The following is a 21,070-nucleotide window of genomic DNA, read 5'->3' as shown; positions in this document are numbered from 1 at the left end:
GCAGGGCAATGGCCTCCTTATCCTGGCGTGACCGAGTCACAAGGTTTTCGCTCCTGTATGGTAGAACGTCTAATTGCCAAAGCCTTTCAACATTCTGGAACAGCTCAGTGGAGGGTGAAAAAGTGGACACGTGCAAACACTGGCTTGACTGGAGCTGCTGCTGAACTAACTTGGTTGGCCCCTGCAGTGTCCATCCAAGCTTGGCCCTCACTGCAGCTGGTCCACCAGGGGGACCTAGTCGCACAGGCTCGATCGGTGTGATCAGCTCGGGGTAGTCTGAACCAATCAGGATGACTGGGTGGACACGGTTGAGGTCTTCAATAGGCAGCCCTTTGAGGTGTTTGTACTTCTGCTGCAGCGCCTTCACAGGGTAAGTATGCTCTGCTAGTCCTAATGGCTCTGCTGTGAAGGCTCCACGTATCCGGAATTCCTTTTTTGGTTGGCAGACAGGGGATATGGAGAATGATACAGAATGACCCTGTATGACTTTCACCTCCTGGCACACTGTTCTCAGGGCTAGGCCTTCTGGTATGCCGTGCAGCTTCAGTGTTCGCGCAGCTGTAGCAAGTAGAATTGTGCGCTCAGAGCCATCGTCTAATATGGCATATGTCTCCATGCTTTGCTTTCCATTGTGCAGGATTACTTTGCTCACCTTTAGCATCACTGGACTGCCACCTGCCCGTCGATCGAGGTAGAACACATCACTTGGCTTACTGACTGCATTGGTGCTCTCATCAGAGGTTGGCCTGGCATTGACGTCATGCAGAATTTCCAGATGCCTCCCTTTACACTTCTTGCAGGTGGTCTTGAGGCAACACTGAGAGGCCTGGTGGGCACGCCCACATCGCCAGCACTTCTTGTTTGCCTTTATCCAACTGCTCTTCTGTTCAGTGACTAGCTGGCTGAAGTTGGAGCACTGACTCAGGTAATGCTGATCATTAGAACAGTAAGGGCAGTAGGCCTGTCTCTCACCTTGCTTGCTGCTGGGTGCCGGGGGTTTCTCACTCACAGCTGTGCTGACTTGCTGTTCGGCCCAATAGAGAATACTGGTGGCGCGGTTGGACTTTGGCTCTCTTCGCTTCTCCTTCTTGGAGTCGTCAGCAGCCCCAATCACGCTGAGTGTCTCGAACACAGTCTCCTGCATTTTCAGCTCAAAATCTAACCACTCAGCGAAATGGTGCAGGGTGGGGATGCGGATGTTCTTAGGGTACAGATAACGCTTAAACTGCGCTCTCAGGTCTTGTGGTAGCTTCAGCAGCAATCTTGTCACGTGCGACCCACATTGCATCTCGACCTGACCACTGTCACCTAATTGGTCAAGCATCCCATGTAAAGCCCGGACGCGAAGTGCAAACCTCTTGAACGCACCAGTGTCATTAGCGCGGATATTGGCAGCATCCATCATTTCAGCGATCTGGCACAGGGCTAATTGGTGAGGCTGTCCATAGTGGTCAGTGAGGGATGCCATAGTGTCTGAATACGGCGTCTTGGAGTTGGTATATGAATCTGCAATTAGCAAAGCTTCTTCAAATTTTAAATGATCCACCAATATTTGATATTTAAACCGCTCTGTTGCATTATCAGGCAATAGGTTATCCAACGCTGTCTTAAGCCTGTTGAACTCTCTGGGGTCAGGTTTCGTGAAATGGGGGATCTTAGGCTTCGGTCCACGGTACACCCGCTCTTGCTGGTAATCTCTGGGGTGCTGAGCTGGAACTGAAGGCCTAGGCCGTCCTCGGCGCATTGCTGACTAAATCCCATTCAGAACCTGCGTCTGGCTCACAGTACTCTGGTGTGACAGGCTGTCGGTGCTGGGTTGGCATTCCCATCCTCTGCATGTGCTCTGTGAGCTCATCTACCACATTACTGTAGTTCCTTGAGGGGCGAGTGGGCTGAGCAGGCCCAACAACTGGCAGTGGTGGCAGAGGGGGAAAGTATGGCTCCTTTTCCATAGCACCATATGGCCCAGCTGGAGGCTGCGATGGTGGTAATAGAGGCACCTCTGTCTTCTCCTCTTTAAGTGCGCCATCTTGTGCACCCGAGTACCGCGCCCGTAAGGGTGGTGGAGGTGGCAATGTTAAACTTATATCTCTTAGGAATGGTTGAGGGGGAGCAGAGTGGTCCTCAGCAGGTGGGGGAGGAGGGGGAGGAAGCATGTCGTATGATTGAGGGTGAGCAGAGTGGTCTTCAGCAGGTGGGGGAGGAGGGGGAGGAAGCATGTCATTTGGTTGAGGGTGAACAGAGTGGTCCACAGCAGGTGGGGGAGGAGGGGGAGGAATCATGTCGTAAGGTTGAGGGTGAACAGAGTGGTCCACAGCAGGTGGGGGAGGAGAGGGAGGAAGCATGTCGTGTTCTGAAGCTCTGGTATTTATTTGTCGCTGCATCTGAATGACTGTGTGATGTAGTTTCTGATTATCCTCTTGAAGCTGTCTAAGCGCATCCAATATTGCAGATGTAGCCTCTGGTGCTGCTGCAGCAGGGTAGGCTGGAGTGCTCTGGTACAGTGGTCTGAGTAGCCTAGGCCGGCTTGGGCTTCTTGGGGCGGCACCAGCATAATCAGACTGCTGTGTGGGTAAGTAGAGAGCAAGAGGGTCCGTCTCGGCTGCCCTCTCCGCGCCTCTGGCTTGGGCTCCAGCTACTCAACGGGATGGAAGAGGATACTGCCCATTATCTGGATACTCAACATCATAGTCATTAAACCAGGCTGGTGGCCTCCTCTCACGCCTTGGCCTAACATCTGCTGGATGGCTGGATTGATCAGTGTACATCATGAACTAATTTCCACGGCAACTTCTCCTCCCGGGTTTCGGCACCATATGTTTTGATTGCTCCTAGTTAGTTAAATGTGTAGAAATCACCGTGGGGCATCTGATTAAAATGCAGACATGATGTACAGATCCAGAGTATTTATTGTAGTTTGTGGAATTCACAGTTGGGAGGTTAACATTTGTAATTGTTATTGTGATGATGGAGGTTGTAATTGTGGTTTCTATAAAGTAAACAAAATGCACAGTGCCCCTTAGAAACGTATGCATAGTGACTACAGCATTAATGGCTAATCATACACTAACACACATGGGAAATAGCTAACCAGACACTAATACCTGACATTACCAAATAGATACCTAAATCTACACATACACGTTATTATACTGACACGCCACACTGTACTAGTCAACAAACTACCAACTTAGAAACATCATCTCCGTTTCACACGGCAGGAATAGTTATCACTTCTAAGTTAACTTACACGCGGTTATCGCGGTAATCGCATTACCCGCTATAAACTAAACGTCGGCGAAATATAAAGACATTAATCATAACATTCTACAATCTAACATTAAACAGGTCACACACAAACAGGAAATGTCAAAGACTTACGGTTTCTGAACACACAACAACGCCCAACAGCATAAACAGTCCACGGAAGACAAGGGATTCTTTTCTGATCTCTCCGTCTCCATCCACTGGCGTCTGTGTATGGAACCCTCAGACTGACACTCCAATTAACTACACAAGTGTAGCCATAAGGGTTGCACGCACAGAACGCATGGATGGCCAGCAGGAGACTACATGATCATGTGCACAGTCCCTAGTCCTTCACAACACTCTTCTTCTTGTATTAGTTGAAAGCGGTGATTCTCTAAAGGCCCTGTCACACTGTTGTGTATGAGAGAAGCATATGAGTTGCGTATGAAAATTATCACTCATACGCTGGTATACGCTGACATACGCCAGGGGAACGTTAGGCATAGGTTGTATACGTTTCAAGCACGCTGGCATACGTTGGCATACGTTGGCATACGCTGAGGCAGAAATAAATTTTTGAACATGCTCAAAACTTTTGTGCGTATGGTTAATACGCTAAGCATACGCTAGGCATACGCTAGAGGTACGATATAGGTACGTTACTGATAGGTCGAGAACGCTAGACATAAATTGCCATATGTTGGCATGAAGGTGTACCGTACAGCTAGCGTATTTATAGCCCGTCTGGCGGAGATGGAGGCGGCAGACGGGCGGAGATGGAGGCGGCAGGCAACCGACGATTCACGGGAGCGGTCAGGAGGAGGAGTTGGGGATCTTGATCGCTCAGAAGCATGTAACTCATCAGCCACAGGTGCATCAGGCATTTCAGCAGGTTTGGGTGAGAATGATTCTTGTGTTTTTTTGCCTTTTCCTCGACCCGGGGCCCGGGCAAACGACGATTGCTTCTTGGGAGGCATGGTCGATATGAATGTCTCGAGAGATGTTGATAGCACGTCGTCTACTGCAATAATGGAGCAATGTGGAAAGGCTGCTGATATAGGCGCGTTGAAACGTACGCTGGGCATGCGCAGTTCATATGCTACTCATACGCTAGTCATTCTTTATTTTCAAGGACTTTTCGTGCGTATGAAAATTATATTATTAATTTTCAAACGCAACTCATACGCTTCTCTCATACGCAACAGTGTGACAGGGCCATAACGCACAACAGCGCCCCCTATAGGAGTGGAAGGTGGAAAACTAAAATGGATGTGTGTGTATGTATATATTTTTTTATGTACCGTATATTACATATATAAACGAATGTAATACACATATATATATTACAATTAATTAATTCTGAAAGCCCTATATATATATATATATATAAAACAACCTGTCTCAAGATGTGATGGTGTTCTGCTGCTTTAAAACAATCACTCTGTTAGGCCTCGCTCTATGAGGGATGAGTACAAAGATTAAGTGCCACAGGGAGTCCCATTGCCACTGAGATACACAGCACACAGTCCACACAATCAAAGTGAGTTTATGCTGTCCCTCATGCATGCAAGGGGCAGGTAAGTGCAAAGCTGCAACCCCACAAACATGTTTGTCCCTTAACATGTTCAGACAGCATTATAAATGTGCTGTTACCAGAATGGCAATGACCAAGTCGTAGTGCATCATTAAAAGCCCTGTGTTATGTCATAGTATTGAAGTACTATGGTACTTAACTTTTCAATGACTATTACAGCGCGCCACTGGAGGTACGGCGTGCATTAAGGGGCTACTATTGGTCCCGAGTCCCGACCCCTAGTTTGGTACCTCGGGCCTATGACTGGCCAACTATACAGTATACCCACCTCAAAAAGGTAGACTACACCACTGGCTATAAGAATGTGATTATTGGTCATTGAGTGTGAATACATAGCATGGCTGTCTGGGAAAATTTAATAATATAAGTCAATAATAATCTTAATCAGATATCTTAAATATCTAAATATCTCATGTCAGAGGCTTTTAGACATAGGCCTCTCACACTGGGCTGGTTTTCAAACTGTCTTTCTAGTCGTAAGCAGTGTGTACAATTTAGTGATCTCTTGTTTAAATATCCAAATGTCACCAAAGGTGTGCTGCAAAATTCAGTTTTAGGACAAACTCTCTTTATGATCTTAACAATGTGGGCCAGAATATTACCTTTGCAATATGCATCTTTATGCATATTTTAACCTATATTGATTATTGAATTGAAATGAATTGAATTTGAATTTGAATATTGATTATGGTGACATTATCTGCATTAACGCCTCTGCACAAATGTTGGATGCTGTTTATCATGGAGCTTTCCGGTTCATAACAGGCTGTAAACCCCCAACACACTGTTGCACTCTGTACTCTTTGGTTGACCGGTCATCATTATCCATCCATGTGCAGACATTTGCATTGGTACAATTTAAATTACAAATCCATTATTGGTCTGCTTCCAACATATTTACCTTCTAAAATGTCACACAGACAGAGCAGTCATAGCTTTCAGTCACAGTCCTTTGTTACCTTCATTGTTTGCTCAGGGTGTACAGAACTTTTTATTCTACAAAGTTGTTTTTCTTTTGACTTTGTCTTTTCTATTTAAATGTTGTATGTATTTTATTGATGATTTTGTTTATTTATCATCAAATAGTTAAATTGTACATTTTAAACAGATCTCTCTTGAGAATGAGAATGTATGTAAGGATATTACCTGCATAAATAAAATTAAGTAAAGTAAAATAAAATAAATTAAATTTAGCTCATTTAAATTCAGTCACTCAGTCACTGTCACACTCAGTCACACTTCTGAAAAAAAAATATTTTTGAGCTGTAAAAAGTTAAACTCAGCAGGATACTTTTGTTGCAAAAGCTTATCAGAAGGATTTAGGAAAACATTAATTCATAAAAACTAGTTTGAACTCTTCTACAAGCAGATAAATGTGTATGGCTAAAATATTTAGTTTGACTTTGATTTGATAAAAGAACGCAGAGTGCTAATTAGTTATAGAAGTTAGACATGGTAATGATGCATACTGAGATGTCTTCAAGTATTTTCCCTAATCCGGAAGAAGCAACTGGTACATGCTGTGAGTGTGGTCCCCCTTCTCTTATTGGGAAGAAGACCAAAATGACATGACAGATGAGACATGGCATTAATAATTTTTTTTTCTGTGAAAAATAACATGATATGTCAATTCAAAATCCTGTCTATTTTCAAAAAATCTGATTAATTCAAATAGGCCAAAGAACGGCTTGAAATGTAAATCTTCAATGCAGTAGTGTCTCTCAATATGTTCTGAATGCAGAAAATATATTTTGGGATGTATTTTGCGTTGGATTACATCCTCATTTTCCTTTTTTTAAATACTATTTTAAATGTCTCTTAGTTGTTTATTTGCCTTTTCTGTTTTGTGATGATCTCTCAAATGCGATGCCTTTTCGCTGTTTAACTTTTTACTTGTTTGTTTTTTGAGTTTTTGCAATCTTGAAGCATTAAATAACGCTCTTGAATTACGGATTTGGATAAGAAATGAGTTTTTAAAATAAATTAACACTGCCTATTTTTTATTCTATTCTGACATCTTGGCAATCATTTCTGAATAAAGCTTTATTAAAAAAAACCATATCCGAAAAAGTTGGAAAGTTTTCTGTAATGGAATCTCTAATTCATTATAGGTAAATTACTTTCACTTTTGGGTTTTTGCAACACACTCAAGAAAATTAGGACAGATTTCAGAGAAGGAAAGAAAAACTTCTAAAATATACAAATAGAAAATTGATGGATGGATGTTCTGGAGAATAGCAGTCAGCAGATTAATTAGTGACAGATGAGGGTGTCAAGATTGTGTATAAAAGAAGCATCCATCAAAGGCTCAGGTGCTGTTTACACATACCCGGGTATTTTGATAAACGCATATTTTCTAACCTTCGTTTGCAAAAATAACTAGGTGCACACAGCCCCGTTTTTAAAAAAAAACACGTCTACATTGATCAACATAAAAACGCTATCAAGAGCTGTTAAATTACGCCAAACCTGACGGTGGCAGTGTTAGAACAATGAGAATTCCACACAAGCTAATCAGAAGCCTAATAGAGAACCGCTGACAGGAAGAACTTCGAAAAAATGTATTTCGTTGTTCCTATGTTTCCCAAACGTATTATGTGAGGTACTGTACAGTTCTTCACACAGCAGTGATTTCCAGGCATGTTCTTGCAATTCCGGACTGTTTAAACTTACTGATTTAAAAACACACGCGAACACTGTAAACGAACGGAGAGAATGGCGTTTTCACGCTAGCATCCTGCCAACATGGCGGATAGGGGCGGGGCTCTGTACTATGACGACAACTCCTCATTCTCAATTGCCCAAAACTCCGTTTTTGTCTCTTTCAACCAGTTTATACACAAACGCTAAACGGAGTTTTTAAAAAATCTCCACTTTTGCCGGAGTTTTTTTTATGCCTCGTTTTCGGAGGAAAAAACTCCGTTTGTGTATAAACGAAAGGCACAAACGAAGGGAAAGGTCTTCGTTTATCAAAATACCCGGGTATGTGTAAACAGCACCTCAGTCTTTCAAAGCAAGGATGGTTGTAAATAATAAAATATTAAAATATATTCATAGGGAGTCTAAGAAAATCTCAGTTAGTAGAGGCCTAGATCAGAAACTTTTCCTGACTCTTTTTTGACATGTCCAGCCGAGAGGGATCCATCTATCAACACTGGCAAGAAACACTGCTGATTTCTCTTGGCATGAGCTCATCAGGACACACGTTCTGTGGTCAGGTGACTCTGCTTTTGGGAAAGCATCTGGTTCAACATGCCAAAAATTACCATCCAAGCTGTTTTCAACAAAATGTGTAACAAAACTATAATCATCTTTAAAGGCATGGTTCCCGTAGCATAGGTGACTTGTATATTAGATTATAATTGGCTTGAATTGGACTGTATCTCTAAAGTGCTGTGAGATGATATTTGTTGTGATTTGGCTCTATATAAATAGAAGTGAATTAAATTTAGTTACATGTATAAAGGCATCACTGATACATAGGCAGGCTGGAATTTTGGAGAGACATATGCTACCATCAAGGCAACATCTTTTCCCAGGAGGTCTGTGGTTATTTCAGCAAGACAATGTCAGACCTCTGCAGGACCTACAACAGCATGGCTTCACTGACACATAGTGCATGTGCTCGTTTGGCCTATCTGGAGTCTAGATCTGTCTCCTGTTGAAAATATAGGTGCATCATGAAGAGCAAAATCAGTTAACAACTACCAACTGATAAGCAGCCAAAATCTTGTATTCAGCAAGAATTTTATTTCAAGTGCGGTGGAGTGTAGAGTGGAGTCGCTATCATCCAATTTCAGATTTTTGTTTTCCTAAATGCAATTAAGTTAGACAGTGAACACACTATAAATCTGTTAAATAAAGGTTTAAATGAATTTTTAAAACATGACAAAATTAGGTTTTTGTTCCATTTTAGAATATCTTTTCTATTCTGAAAATAGGATTTGTTTTGGGAAGAAAGTCATTTTCAACTCACCGCTTCCTCCTCTTCCCTCATTGCCGGCATGGTGCTGATGGAGAGGTTGATGGCAGTGATGGTAACAAATAACACTGACAAACAAGCAAAGATCTTTCCAGGAAGGCCAGATTGAGGCCTCTCCACCATGTCTCTTAGCTTGCCCATACACTGACTGAGTTTGGACTCAGTGGCATGATGCCTGTGGCTGCTCTCGGAATCCAACAGATCTTCCAGAAATTCCTCGTCTTCCTCTGCTCTCTCCATTGCTTCAAACTCTTCAACACGCTGCAGCAGACGCCGACGACAGCACCACTCCAGGCTTTCTTCAGGAACCCCCCAGTAGAGCAGCTCTTCTCTGAAGGAGAGGGCACACATCTCCCGGAGGCAACGCAGCTTGCCTGCCCGCAAGAAGGTCAGAATGATGCGGAAGGCACAAGGGCTACGGTCGAAGAAGAACTCGTTGTGAGTTACATCATAGTCATCACAAATGCGCATTATCTCATCAAAGCTGCTACAGAGGTGCAGTTGGCCCAGACGAGACAAAGGGAAATCCTCTAAGGTTGTCCAGGGCAGCTGATAACGCAGGCCACCCACATTGATGATGGCATGGAGTCTACGGGCACTGGACAGCGGTGTGTTGTCTGGGATGGTGTTGAGCTCAGGGGCAGGCTGGGCCCTCTTGTAGAAGGCCCCTTTCTGAGCCTCTTCCTCTTGTTGGGGAGGAGGGTTGAGGGAGGTATCAGAGGCACAGCTTAGAGCACTGTAATCATAGTCGGAACCATCACCTGCCAACAGGGTCATCTTTACTGGTCCGCTCACATCCCTGTGCTCAACTTCCCATCAGCATGTTCTCACCTTTCGAAGGACAACAGACCTGTTAGTATTGCATGTCTGACACAAAGGATCAATAGTTGGAACTGTACTGGCAGCATTCATTCAACATGATGCCCTTAAAACATAAATAGTGGCATTTTTTTTGCTAAAGAATTAGCAACACCACCAAGCTTCATTGTTGCTTGAGAATGCACTTTGGCTATTTGCATTTTTAATTCTAATGACTACTTACTTACTATTTTCATATCTATATATGTAACCCAGTCAAACTAGACAGAAGAAATTTCACTTATTGACTTCCTGAACATTCATTAACTAAAGTGTTTTACTGACATGAAGTGAACCTCTACAGACTCAGAGTTGTTGTACATTGGCATGACCAGTGTAAAAAGGACACATATGTTGCCATTTTCCTGGGTGGCCTTTCTTGCATTATTGTGCTATTTTCTTATTTTAAGGCAAGAAACTGTCTCCTGGCATTATGATTCAACAGTCAAGTCTTGCTCTGTTGTCACTTTAAAACATCATCTTACTTATTTTTCTGTATTTTTGACTATTCCAATTTTGTAAATTCCACAGTTACTGTTATGTAGAGTATTGTGCTGTAGAAGTATTATCATCCAGATAATGGTATTTTTTATTATTATGACAGGGTAACTGCATGTCTTCACAAAGGCACAAATAGCTGTTTGGTGCATCCTTTGTGTTCATCTGTGCTTATGACAAAAGCTAATGGTTACACCCTTTTGTTCCTACCTCTGTCAGTATGAAACACTGTACATATATGCTGCTAGTGACTGATTTGATCATGAACCCTCTTCATCCAATCTATTTAAGATACAGACCAAACGCTGGCCATCCTATCTAGGGACCTGCGCCCTCTATTGTTGGGTCATGGTGGGTGGAGATACTTCTGAAAAAATCTAGGGATGTAGCCACAATGTGCTACATGTGATGAATACTAAGTGTTTATTCTTTCACAAACAGTTTTTTTTTTTCTACTGCTCTCCAGTACTGATTATGGGTCTACAGGCAGACATTGATTGGCTTAGCATCGAGAATAAAAAAGTAAAAAATAAAATTGTATAAAAAAGAGAATAAAATCAGGGAAACGTATCTCTGCAGCCTCCTGGTAACATAATTCAATTCAATTCATTTTTATTTATATAGCGCCAAATAGAACAAATGTCATCTCAAGGCACTTAGATAGTAAGTCCAATTCAAGCCAATTGGAATTCAATTCATTGTAATCATAATTATTCATTATTCATTAACTCGTGAAACACAAGTTAATGACCACAATAATGTCACATATACATAAAGAGAGTAAAGTGAGGAAAGGTGTGACAGATGAGGCCCCCCAGCAGTCTAGGCCTATAGCAGCTTAACTATGGGATGTTTCAGGATCACCTGAGCCATCCCTAACTATAAGCTTTATAAAAAAAAGGAAAGTTTTAAGCCTGGTCTTAAAAGTGGAAAGGGTGTCTGCTTCCCGGACATTTACTAGCAGCTTATTCCACAAGAGAGGGGCCTGATAACTGAAGGCTCTGCCTCCCATTCTACTTTTAGAAACTCTGGGAACCTCAAGTAAACCTGCAGTTTGGGAACGAAGTGCTCTGTTAGGAAAATATCTTACAATGAGATCTTTAAGATATGATGGAGCTTGGTCATTAAGAGCTTTATATGTTAGGAGAAGAATCTTAAATTCTATTCTGAATTTAACAGGGAGCCAATGAAGAGAAGCTAAAACTGGAGAAATATGATCTCTCCTGTTAGTTCTCATCAAAACTCTGGCTGCAGCATTTTGGATCAACTGAAGGCTTTTCAGAGAATATGTGGGACAGCCCATAAATAAAGAATTACAGTAGTCCAATCTGTCATTTTCAACATCTACATGAATATTAAAGTCACCCACTACAATGACTTTATCTGTACTCAGCACTAACTGGGATAAAAACTCTGAGAATTCAGACAGAAACTCAGAATAAGGGCCAGGTGGACGATACACAACAACAAACACAAGAGGTTTCTGTGATTTCCACTTTGCGTGGGAAAAACTGAGAATCAGAGATTCAAAAGAGCTCAAACTAATCTTGGGTCTGGGACTGATTAGTAACCCTGATCTGAAAATAGCTGCCACTCCTCCTCCTCTGCCTGTGGTTCGAGGAACGTGAACATTTAAACAGTCCGAGGGAGTTGATTCATTAATGCTGACATGATCCTCCTGCTGCAGCCAGGTTTCTGTAAGACAAAATATATCAATATGATGATCACAAATCAACTCATTCACTAACAGAGACTTCGAAAGGAGAGATCTGATATTCATCAAACCACATTTAATAGTTTGATGTTTTTGTTCAGTTAAAGTTTTTGTTTTAATAATTTATTTTTGCACAAGAGGATTTGCTCCTTTTGTGTTAATTGATTGGGTGGGTAGCAGCAGGTGGGAAGCTGCAGAGAAGTGTGTAAGACTACAACTCTGCATCCTGGTCTGAGCCCTGGGTTGTCATGTTTTAGGGTGGCAAATAAATTCATCCATATTTCTAGAAATGAGAGCTGCTCCTTCCAAAGTGGGATGGATGCCGTCTCTCCTCATCAGACCAGGTTTTCTCCAGAAAGATTGCCAATTATCTATGTAGCCCACGTTGTTTGCTGGACACCATCTAGACAACCAGCGATTATAGGACGACATGCGGCTAAACATGTCATCGCTGGTCAGATTTGGCAGGGTTCCAGAGAAAACTATGGAGTCCGACATTGTTTTGGCAAAATCACACACCGATGCAACATTAATTTTAGTGACCTCCGATTGGCGTAACCGGGTGTCATTAACGCCGACGTGAATAACTGTTTTACCATATTTACGTTTATCCTTAGCCAGCAGTTACATAAAGACCCTGGAAAGTCATCATACCTCTCCTCTGACAAACATGAAATTGTCCTGATCTTTTCTTTCTTCTTGTAAAACATGTAAGAGACATAAACATGTAAATAAGTGAATTCTTAAAAACATTTGGAGAAAACCTGGCAAACTGCCACTTTGATTTCAAGGAGATATCTCCAGCTCCAAAATTAGCACAAGACTTTAATTATCTTATCCCAATAATGCCTGAAAGATGACAAAGTGGATCCCCAGAAATGACATATTAATCATTAAAAGTACTATATACTTTGACAAATCTGACTTTGATGAACACAGACCGAATTTGGGGGAAGACACTTGGACATGAAGATAGACTGGGATATTTTACAGCAATAAACTCAGACAAAGGGACAGACAAAACAGATGCGAGGGTCTTTGTTTGGTGCCAGCTCAAGGCGACTGAAAAGGTATCCAATAACTATTTTGTCCAGCTGTAGACTTGGATGCAGAATGTTTGTCAAGCTGTCAGTGGAAAGCCTTAGCATTACTGATACTGAGGAGGAGGAGGAGACATGCAGCACCTAGGAGTGTGTGGGTTCATCATATCCTCAGAAAAAGCCTATTCAGGAGCAGCACATGTTTAGAGATCTCTTCCAGGTATACATCAGACTGAGTAGAGACTGTTGGAGAGAGCGATATTAAGACTGACATGAACCAACTTTAGAAAACCATGAGCATACAATGTCTGGAAATTGCCAAAGGTGGGTGATTTGTTGAGATCTGCCAGATTCTCTCTAATGTGACGTGTCGATGTGTCGTCACCGAGCAATAGGGCAAGTTGAACTTGTGTAAACTTTTGGGCAGAGTGAGTGCACATACCTAATGGATCTGTGCTGCACATCACGCAACAATGGTTTGGAAAGAAACGCAGAACCCAACGAATCTTATGTGAAAGCCCTAAAAACCATATCCCACTGTTTTAGGAAAAGCTATGTGGATCTGCACTGAAATTTATTGGGTTCTTATACTTTTCTCATGTTTCACTTGGGGTTGTGGCAATATACAGTAAGTAATGATTTTAAAGGAACAAAATAATGATTTCTCGTGTTGATAATACACATATAATGCTATCTTGATTTAATCTCAGCTGATTAAATCAAATCACTTTTGAATGAAAATAGGACACAACATAGGAGACTCAAAAGAGTCATAAATCATGTCATAAATTAACATGATAGAGATATATTTATTAACACATGTTCGATTGATATTGAAATACTATTGTTATTGTAAATGCTACTGGCTACAATAACCATGTTATAAAAACAAGATATCTTGAGAGACCTAGTTCTGCCAAGCAAACAAGCACCAATGAAAACATATATTATCTGGCTCTCACTATGGAAAAGTGACAACTCCATGTCAACATCTTAACAGTAAATATGCTATGAATACATCATCAAACATAGTCACTGATCTAGATACAGCAGGTATCAAGACAAGTTTGCCCCCTGCAGTGTGCACAAGCATCTGTTATCTACAGTTGCCTGGGAATAATAAATAATGGCCTGATGTTACACTGCTTGTTAGATAATTCACTGATGTAACTTCTTTTTTTTTGCAAATACTGGGTTATATTTATCCACTGAGTAATCTGGAAGTGTTGTTTTTAAATCCGTGTCACATTTATATCCGTGTCATTTATATTAGGCAGCTATGAAAAATTCTAATTCCAGTTAGGTGTGTGCACTGACTCACAATCACACTCTCAGGTTCTAGTGAATGCCAAAATACTTTGTGATCAGCACCGACAACTTTATAAGTCAGAAACAGAGAGATAAATAGATACAGAGAGAACAAATGAGCAGTGAGTAAAACAAAAAAGGCAAAAATGTTTGCTGTGCATCACAAATGGAGTGAAGAACTTGTGGCCTGTGTCCAAACTAATTTCATCAATTACAGTAATTTAGGGGGAGGCAGATTAGCCTGTCAGAAATTAAACTGTCAGTGCTGTTCTGTAAGTACTGTGTTATAAAAGAGGCCTTGACTTCTAAAATGGGGATGTGCCAACTGAATGGTTATTAAGCACCTGCACTGTCAGCTTTTGTCTTCTGCTGTTTACAGTCGGCACCAGCTTCCACCCATATCTCCTCTCTCCAAATATCTGTGAAAAAGTATTATTTTTGTCTTTATTAGATGCTTCACATGTGGAATAGCAAAGTCACTTGATATCACTATTGTATTGATGAAAAAAGGCAAAGAAGTTAAAGAAAAGAAAAGAAAAAAATTATGATTTTTACACCAAAAGTTGTAAATTCATTCTATTTACTGTTTATCAAAACAACGTTTGAGCAAAAACCAAAACACAAGAATGGAAAGACATTCTCCAGTGTAAAATCCCTCCTTCCTGCTGATTCTCACACTCTTCCCCCATTCAGCAGAGGTTATCGATTCACCTACAATGCATCACCAATCTGGTTGTGCACAAGTCTTACGCCACTCTCTAACTGGATTAATCCTAGATTAATCTCCGCAAACACGAGATTCTTTTCTAAATTCTTTTTTTCTTTCTTCTCTGCTCCATTGGGCTTCAGATGCATCCTCTGGAGGACAAAGTCTATCTCAGAAAGAAGAGATGAAACACTGCAAAGACAGCAAAGGCTGTTCTCCGCAACAGATTGACTGAGGTCTGGCCTCTTTCTGTGCCAGCGTTATCACAGTTAAGCCACAGGGCATGTTCTCCAGATTGCCTGGTTAGTCACTGGGTTGCAAATCTCTGTTGCCTGACTGTATTGTGCATTTCCCACAATTACAAGTGTCTTTGTAGAGACAACCAATATTGATTAGGATCATTTTGATGGCGATGATACTGTTAACCACTGTAAGACAGAGGCAGAGCAATGTTGGAAAGAATTCATAAAGTTTTAAGAGATGAGGGAATTGTTGAGAGTTGTTACATTATCAGTCAGCACAGACATGTGCAGTGTGTGAGACCTGCTTTGGATGGCTTTGATGAGAAAATCTACATTATGAAATCAACATATACAGTACTGTAATGTATCGTACAAGTTGACATGAATAGCTCATATATTAGTGATAGCCATTTGTGGCTGCATATCTGCATACGGTATTTGTGGAAGTGTAATAAAAGACAGATTTCACCAATCTGTCTCTGAATCAGGGGGTTGCAATTCAGCTTGACTCATTCTGTGAATTACTGACATCAGACTTTTATCAATATTTGTGGACATCATGGACAAAAGGGTGTTATGTTTCCAGTGGCCATTTTGGGTGTGGACTGCTGTCTTATTTTCTTTTATGTACCCTTCTAACAACCCAATTGTCTTACTGGTAAAGCAATGAGGTGCTTTAAAATTAACGCTCTTCATGAAAATGCTTCAAAATGACAGATGCCACCTGAAGATGAGGTCCTATTGTGTCCTCCTAGTCTTAAAGATCATTTAGATGACATAGTGTCCCTATGGTTTTTACAACTGACCAATCCCTTCCTGCCCCCACTAACAGCTCACTGTTCTCTAATGGACTAAGAGCGTGTGTTTCCAAAAATGGACCATAAAAGACCCAGCTGTCTCCCTCGATCCCTCTGTGAAATGTGTTTAAACACTTCGGCGTGCCTGAAGCAATTCTACCCTCGAAGACCTTTTCTTACAGTAATTCCAGCAGCATCCAAAAAATGTTTCTTAAAAGTTGGAGGTGGGTGGGAATAATATATAGCCTACTGAAAACCCCGGAAGGAGAGATGGGTCAAGGGCAATAATTGTCTCCACAAATCTGCAGTCCATTACAGTGTGCTGCTTCTAAAGTACAGAGAAGTATGTTATTGAGATAATTCATTACAACGGTGAGCTTTGTTGACACTAATACGTTGTTTTATTTGTCATTCTGTTAGTCATTTGATTAATACCCTACTTGGTATTTTAAAAACTAAGACGACAGAAACCTTTTGAAATGTCATTTAAGTGTTTTTATGTCCCTTTTTCAATTGAATGTCTCAATTAAAAGCATATGAGAAGCATTCCTCCTTTATCATTTTCTTTCTGCAGTATATTTCCTGGGCTGTACTCTCTCTGTTCCCTTTGAAGCACTCTATCCCTCAGACAGGGACAGAACCAGCCCTCTGAATCCTCACATTTCTGCATTACTGCTCCACAATATTACTCAGCAGTCCACATCTAATCCCTGGCAAACTGTGACAACCAATATTTAGTCAGTTCATGAATGCACCAACACCTTACACCCATCACTTATATTCAGTGTATAACTACATTAAGTTCTGTTCAAACTGGACATTTTTCTTGCCTGAGTGGATGATTGCACTCTCACCATTTGTGAGTACTCATCTAACTTGATTATATAAAGATTGCATAACATTAAGTTCGCTGCACTGTCTGTATGCATCCTTTTTATCTTTTGATGCCTTTTCCCGCCCAAGCAAAAACCATACGACCATCTAATTGCTCAGGGCCATGTAAACAATTTCTTTCTCACAAGCAGCTGATAAATGTGTCACTGAGGCTGGGTATATGTGCTGTCAGCTACTTCCTCATACAGGTGAAGACCTGTCTGTTGCTTTGGTTGGAGTCTTTCAAAGCATCACTGGCCACATGCAGGTCCCTGCAATGCTGAGGTGACAGGGGCAATGAGCAAAGGTCAAAGATTGGCAAGACAAAAACAAAAAGTAAAACTCAACTCTTAACACTAAAGCAGAGTGAGTGAAAATGTACCCTCACTGATGAGATAGAATAAATGGACCAGACAAACCACCACAGGGCTTTAATTTGAGCTAGGTTGATGGATGTGAAGTGAGATTGAAGGAGATGAAGAGGTGGGATAAAAGACACTTAGGGTTTGGTGCTGACTATAGAAATTTTAACTTTCCTGTCACAAAACACAATGTGTCATAACACAAAAGAATTATACAAGTGAAACCTGATTTTTTTTTGTGATTTCTATGTTCAAGCAAAGTGAATTTGCATAAATCCAACTCAGTTTACACTGAATTTTAAAAGACTTTAAAAAAATAGTTACTTAAAGAGATTTTTCTCCTACATTTACACACTGAAAAGTCTATTCAAACAACATGCGATGGCAGAGACAGATAAAAGATTTTGATCCTACTTAGACTGTAGCATTTGTGTTATGTCTGAGCCCAGACCGAAGATTCCTTTGTGAAACGGTGCTACTTGTGGGGCTGTGACTCTTTGATCTGCTCCATTAACACTGCAGGATATCTACCTCTAATACCTTACACACAAAGGCACCTGAGAATAGCAGATTATAATTCATTTGTGGGCTCTTCTTCGTGGAAGAGAATCAGACAGGCTATTTTAGAACAGGAAAAAGTAATTAGTTCATCTCATTATGGTTACAATTACCTGAATGAGGGAGAGATGATGATGTATTACATATCATATATCACTGATCCAAAGACATAGACTGACATCTGTATTGTAAACTCATAATCATATCATCTTAAAAGTGAGACCACGTGCTATGGTTAAAAAAGATCTCTTCCTTATTCACAGAGCCATATCATCAGCTGTGATTCACTTTTGAGGACTTGGAGGGGCTCTCAGATGGAAAAGTTTTTAGTACAATTAATAGAAAATGACAAGGAAACGCTTCTCCATACTAAAATCTGTCTCTGAAATATCAGCAAATATTTACAGATCATAACACACTGTAATGTAGCTTCTGTCTTGTTTCCATGGTGTACATACAGCATACCCAGTATGCAAATCACTGTCATCTGTGATAGACACGTTGTAGATGGGCTCAATGATACAGATAAATAGAACCACTTATAATCATAGCAAACATTTATTCAGCTAAGTCTAAAATCGACATGAAAGTTGTCTTTGAAAATAATTATGGTTATTTTTCAACATCACTAACTGAGACGTACAACAATTTACAAGTAAACACATTATCCAAACAGTACTCTGAAGATCAAGCCTGCATCGTCAATTTCAAGTGGAGAACAGATATCCTTTGCTGCATGCAAGTTTAATGTGCAACTGAGCTTTCAGTCTACAAAACAGTGGTTTATTTATAAACAGGATTTTTTTTCCATCAAAATGAAAGTGAAATTACTCACTGCCTTTTTAATCAGTTCCTCAGCAGCTCTTAGTTTGCTAAAGAAGCCTGAAGAAAACAAGAAAAATGCAGATTAAGGAAGATGCTAAATTTGTTTTCAGCTCCTGCTGCTCTGCTGTTTTTACTCTGCTCCATCCATGAACAGGCACCAGGCTTGTGGAGTATGAAGAGGCTTTTTGATGAGCATGAGCAACAGGCTGACTCCCTTGTTCCCTCCTCCTCTTCCCTTTTTCCCTCATCTCTCGCTCTTTCTCTGAACTCCTTCCTCCACTCCCTTTACCCTTCCTCGAGCACTGACATCAGAAGGGGGATGTGCCATTTAGCAAAAGCTTTTGAGAGAAATCCATGGCAACCACCATCGAGAGAGCAGCACTTTCTCTTCACCTTTAAAATGAGAATAATCACTGTCTTTTAATTGTAGATTCAGATGAAGATTTATATTTGTCCAGAGGGTTACTCGGCTGAGGGGGAGGGAGGAGTGGATGGGAGGAAAGGGCCACTGTGGGCTGGCTGAGACTCACCAGGGTGTCCAAATTTAGACAAGTGGTGGGAAATGCTATCAAGAGGTATGATGATGAGGAGGAAGGCATGGCTCATGCAGAGAATGTTTTTCACCACAAGTACAAATGTTACAAATGCTTTTGTTATGTTTATAACAATCATCTCTTTTGTTTATCACAGTATACCGATTACCATTTAAAAAATACAGTTTACAACAAGAATCAACAGAAAACAAATTCTGTATGAATGCATAACAAAACCTATGTTGCATATCTGTGTTGTGTGTTTCCATCCATTTATTGATCTCCGTGAATGGAGCCCGCATAAGCAAACACATGTCTGCACAAGACAAGTCAATCTCAGCATATTATTTTCGCATCAGTGCTGTTGTGGCCCATATGATAAAAAAGAAGTTTGTTCACCATTTTTCAGTCCAATTTTCCTCCCCAGCCTGCAGTGCATTGCTAGTGAATGTTAAAGATTTTCTTCTATGGCTGCATACAGTGCACTGTTTTCAAAAGCAGATATACTAGAAGGAAAGGCCATGTGTAATTTGTAAGAGGTGTTGAGCTTCAGAAAAAGGGCTGCTATTTAGTGGTTGACTAAAGGCAACTGAAAATCATGATACAAACAAGGAATGAGAACCATAATCACACTGGTTGCTAGATAAATAGAAAAAGACACAAAATCCCCATGACACAAAATTATCATAATAACCCTGCTTGAATTTTGAAATGCTACCTTTGCATTACATACATACCTTACATGTCTTAGCTTTCTTACAATTGCTTATTAGCACTCAATCAGTTTGAGTACAGCTCAAGGTGATTGGAATGTCATCCATTTACCTAGTATTAGATTATGAATCAGAGGTTGTAGATATACTATGTTTTGTTTAAAATAGTTTAAATAATATTTCAATTTCATTTATATGTTTAATCTATCTTAAACAAAATATACAAGAAAAGTGAAAAATGTGTTACGTTTCTGCACTTTCGTTATTTATGTGTTTTTTTTTCCCGTTATGTTTCTGTTCCCTGAAGGCGACCGGGGAGGTGTGAGCTCACACCTGCAGATTATCTCGGGTGCTTTAAAAGTCTGCTCCACTTACCTGTTCTTTGCCAGATAATTCCGCTTGTTCGGTCTGAGCCTGTGACATGGAAAGTATTCTGCACATTTCTCTAAGAACGTTTTTCTCAGTAACCTCACGTGTTTTCTGATCTTTTTGCAGACTGCCGCCTCGTTCTGAATGCTTTCCCCAGTCGCCTGCTTATGCAGTGTTTTTTTTGTTCTCCTTTTTCTCCTGCAGGGCAGTGATTTTTCGTTGTGTTTATTACCTGTGTTTTTCTATCCTGCCCACGAGCAGCGTTTTTGTTTACACTCTGCCTTTGTGCAGCACTTTTTGTTTCTTGCCTAATAAAGCAAGTTATTTTTGTCATCTGAACCCCGGACTTATTCTCTTCTGTTCTCTGCGTGTGGATCCAGAACACCGTAACAGAATGTAGCTAGCAATAGGCACTCGATGCTCATTCTTCATAGATTACTGAAAGCCAGTGCATGTTGCAATATGCCAGGCTGAACTTAGAAAGCTGTTCCTTTCTGTGCCACAGGATATTGGTGCATTGCATTTTTACAGATGAAACATGGCCTCTTGTTGCTTAAGACAAATTTTGGCCAGTTAAAGGGTAATAGATTAACTTAGTTAGTTTGTAATAAAATAAGTCATCTAAATTTATTCAGAAATAACATGAATAACAAATCAGCCATGCAGAATTTGCAATTCATAGTGTTAATCACAATCAGATCATTGGAATTTAGGCATGCTGTGTTTTCTAACTCAAATCGGGGAGAACCACTAGGGGATCTAGGGCAGAAAATCATCTGAACATTACAAAAGAAGAAAAAAATGAAGTTTGTCTGGATGTGTAAATCTTCTCATCAAGTATCAGCAGTG

At 40.7% G+C, this 21,070-nt stretch overlaps 1 protein-coding gene across 1 annotated transcript in view; it reads right to left on the bottom strand.

Annotated features, from left to right (window-relative positions):
- Window positions 1–18,791, bottom strand: part of kcng1 (potassium voltage-gated channel, subfamily G, member 1) — a 30,645-nt gene extending 11,854 nt beyond the window's left edge. Inside the window, exons 1-2 of the mRNA XM_075475314.1 lie at window positions 18,617–18,791; window positions 8,820–9,656 (exon numbers count right to left, since the gene is read on the bottom strand). Of these exons, the coding sequence (XP_075331429.1) occupies window positions 8,820–9,602 (783 nt within the window). The 5' untranslated portion in view covers window positions 9,603–9,656; window positions 18,617–18,791. The remainder of the gene's footprint in view (window positions 1–8,819; window positions 9,657–18,616) is intronic.
- Window positions 18,792–21,070: the final 2,279 nt, after the last annotated feature.

Source organism: Odontesthes bonariensis, chromosome 10 (assembly GCF_027942865.1).
Source record: "Odontesthes bonariensis isolate fOdoBon6 chromosome 10, fOdoBon6.hap1, whole genome shotgun sequence".
NCBI lineage: Eukaryota > Metazoa > Chordata > Actinopteri > Atheriniformes > Atherinopsidae > Odontesthes > Odontesthes bonariensis.
The sequence above is the reverse complement of the archived record's forward strand: the minus strand, read 5'-3'. Positions and strand labels throughout refer to the sequence as shown.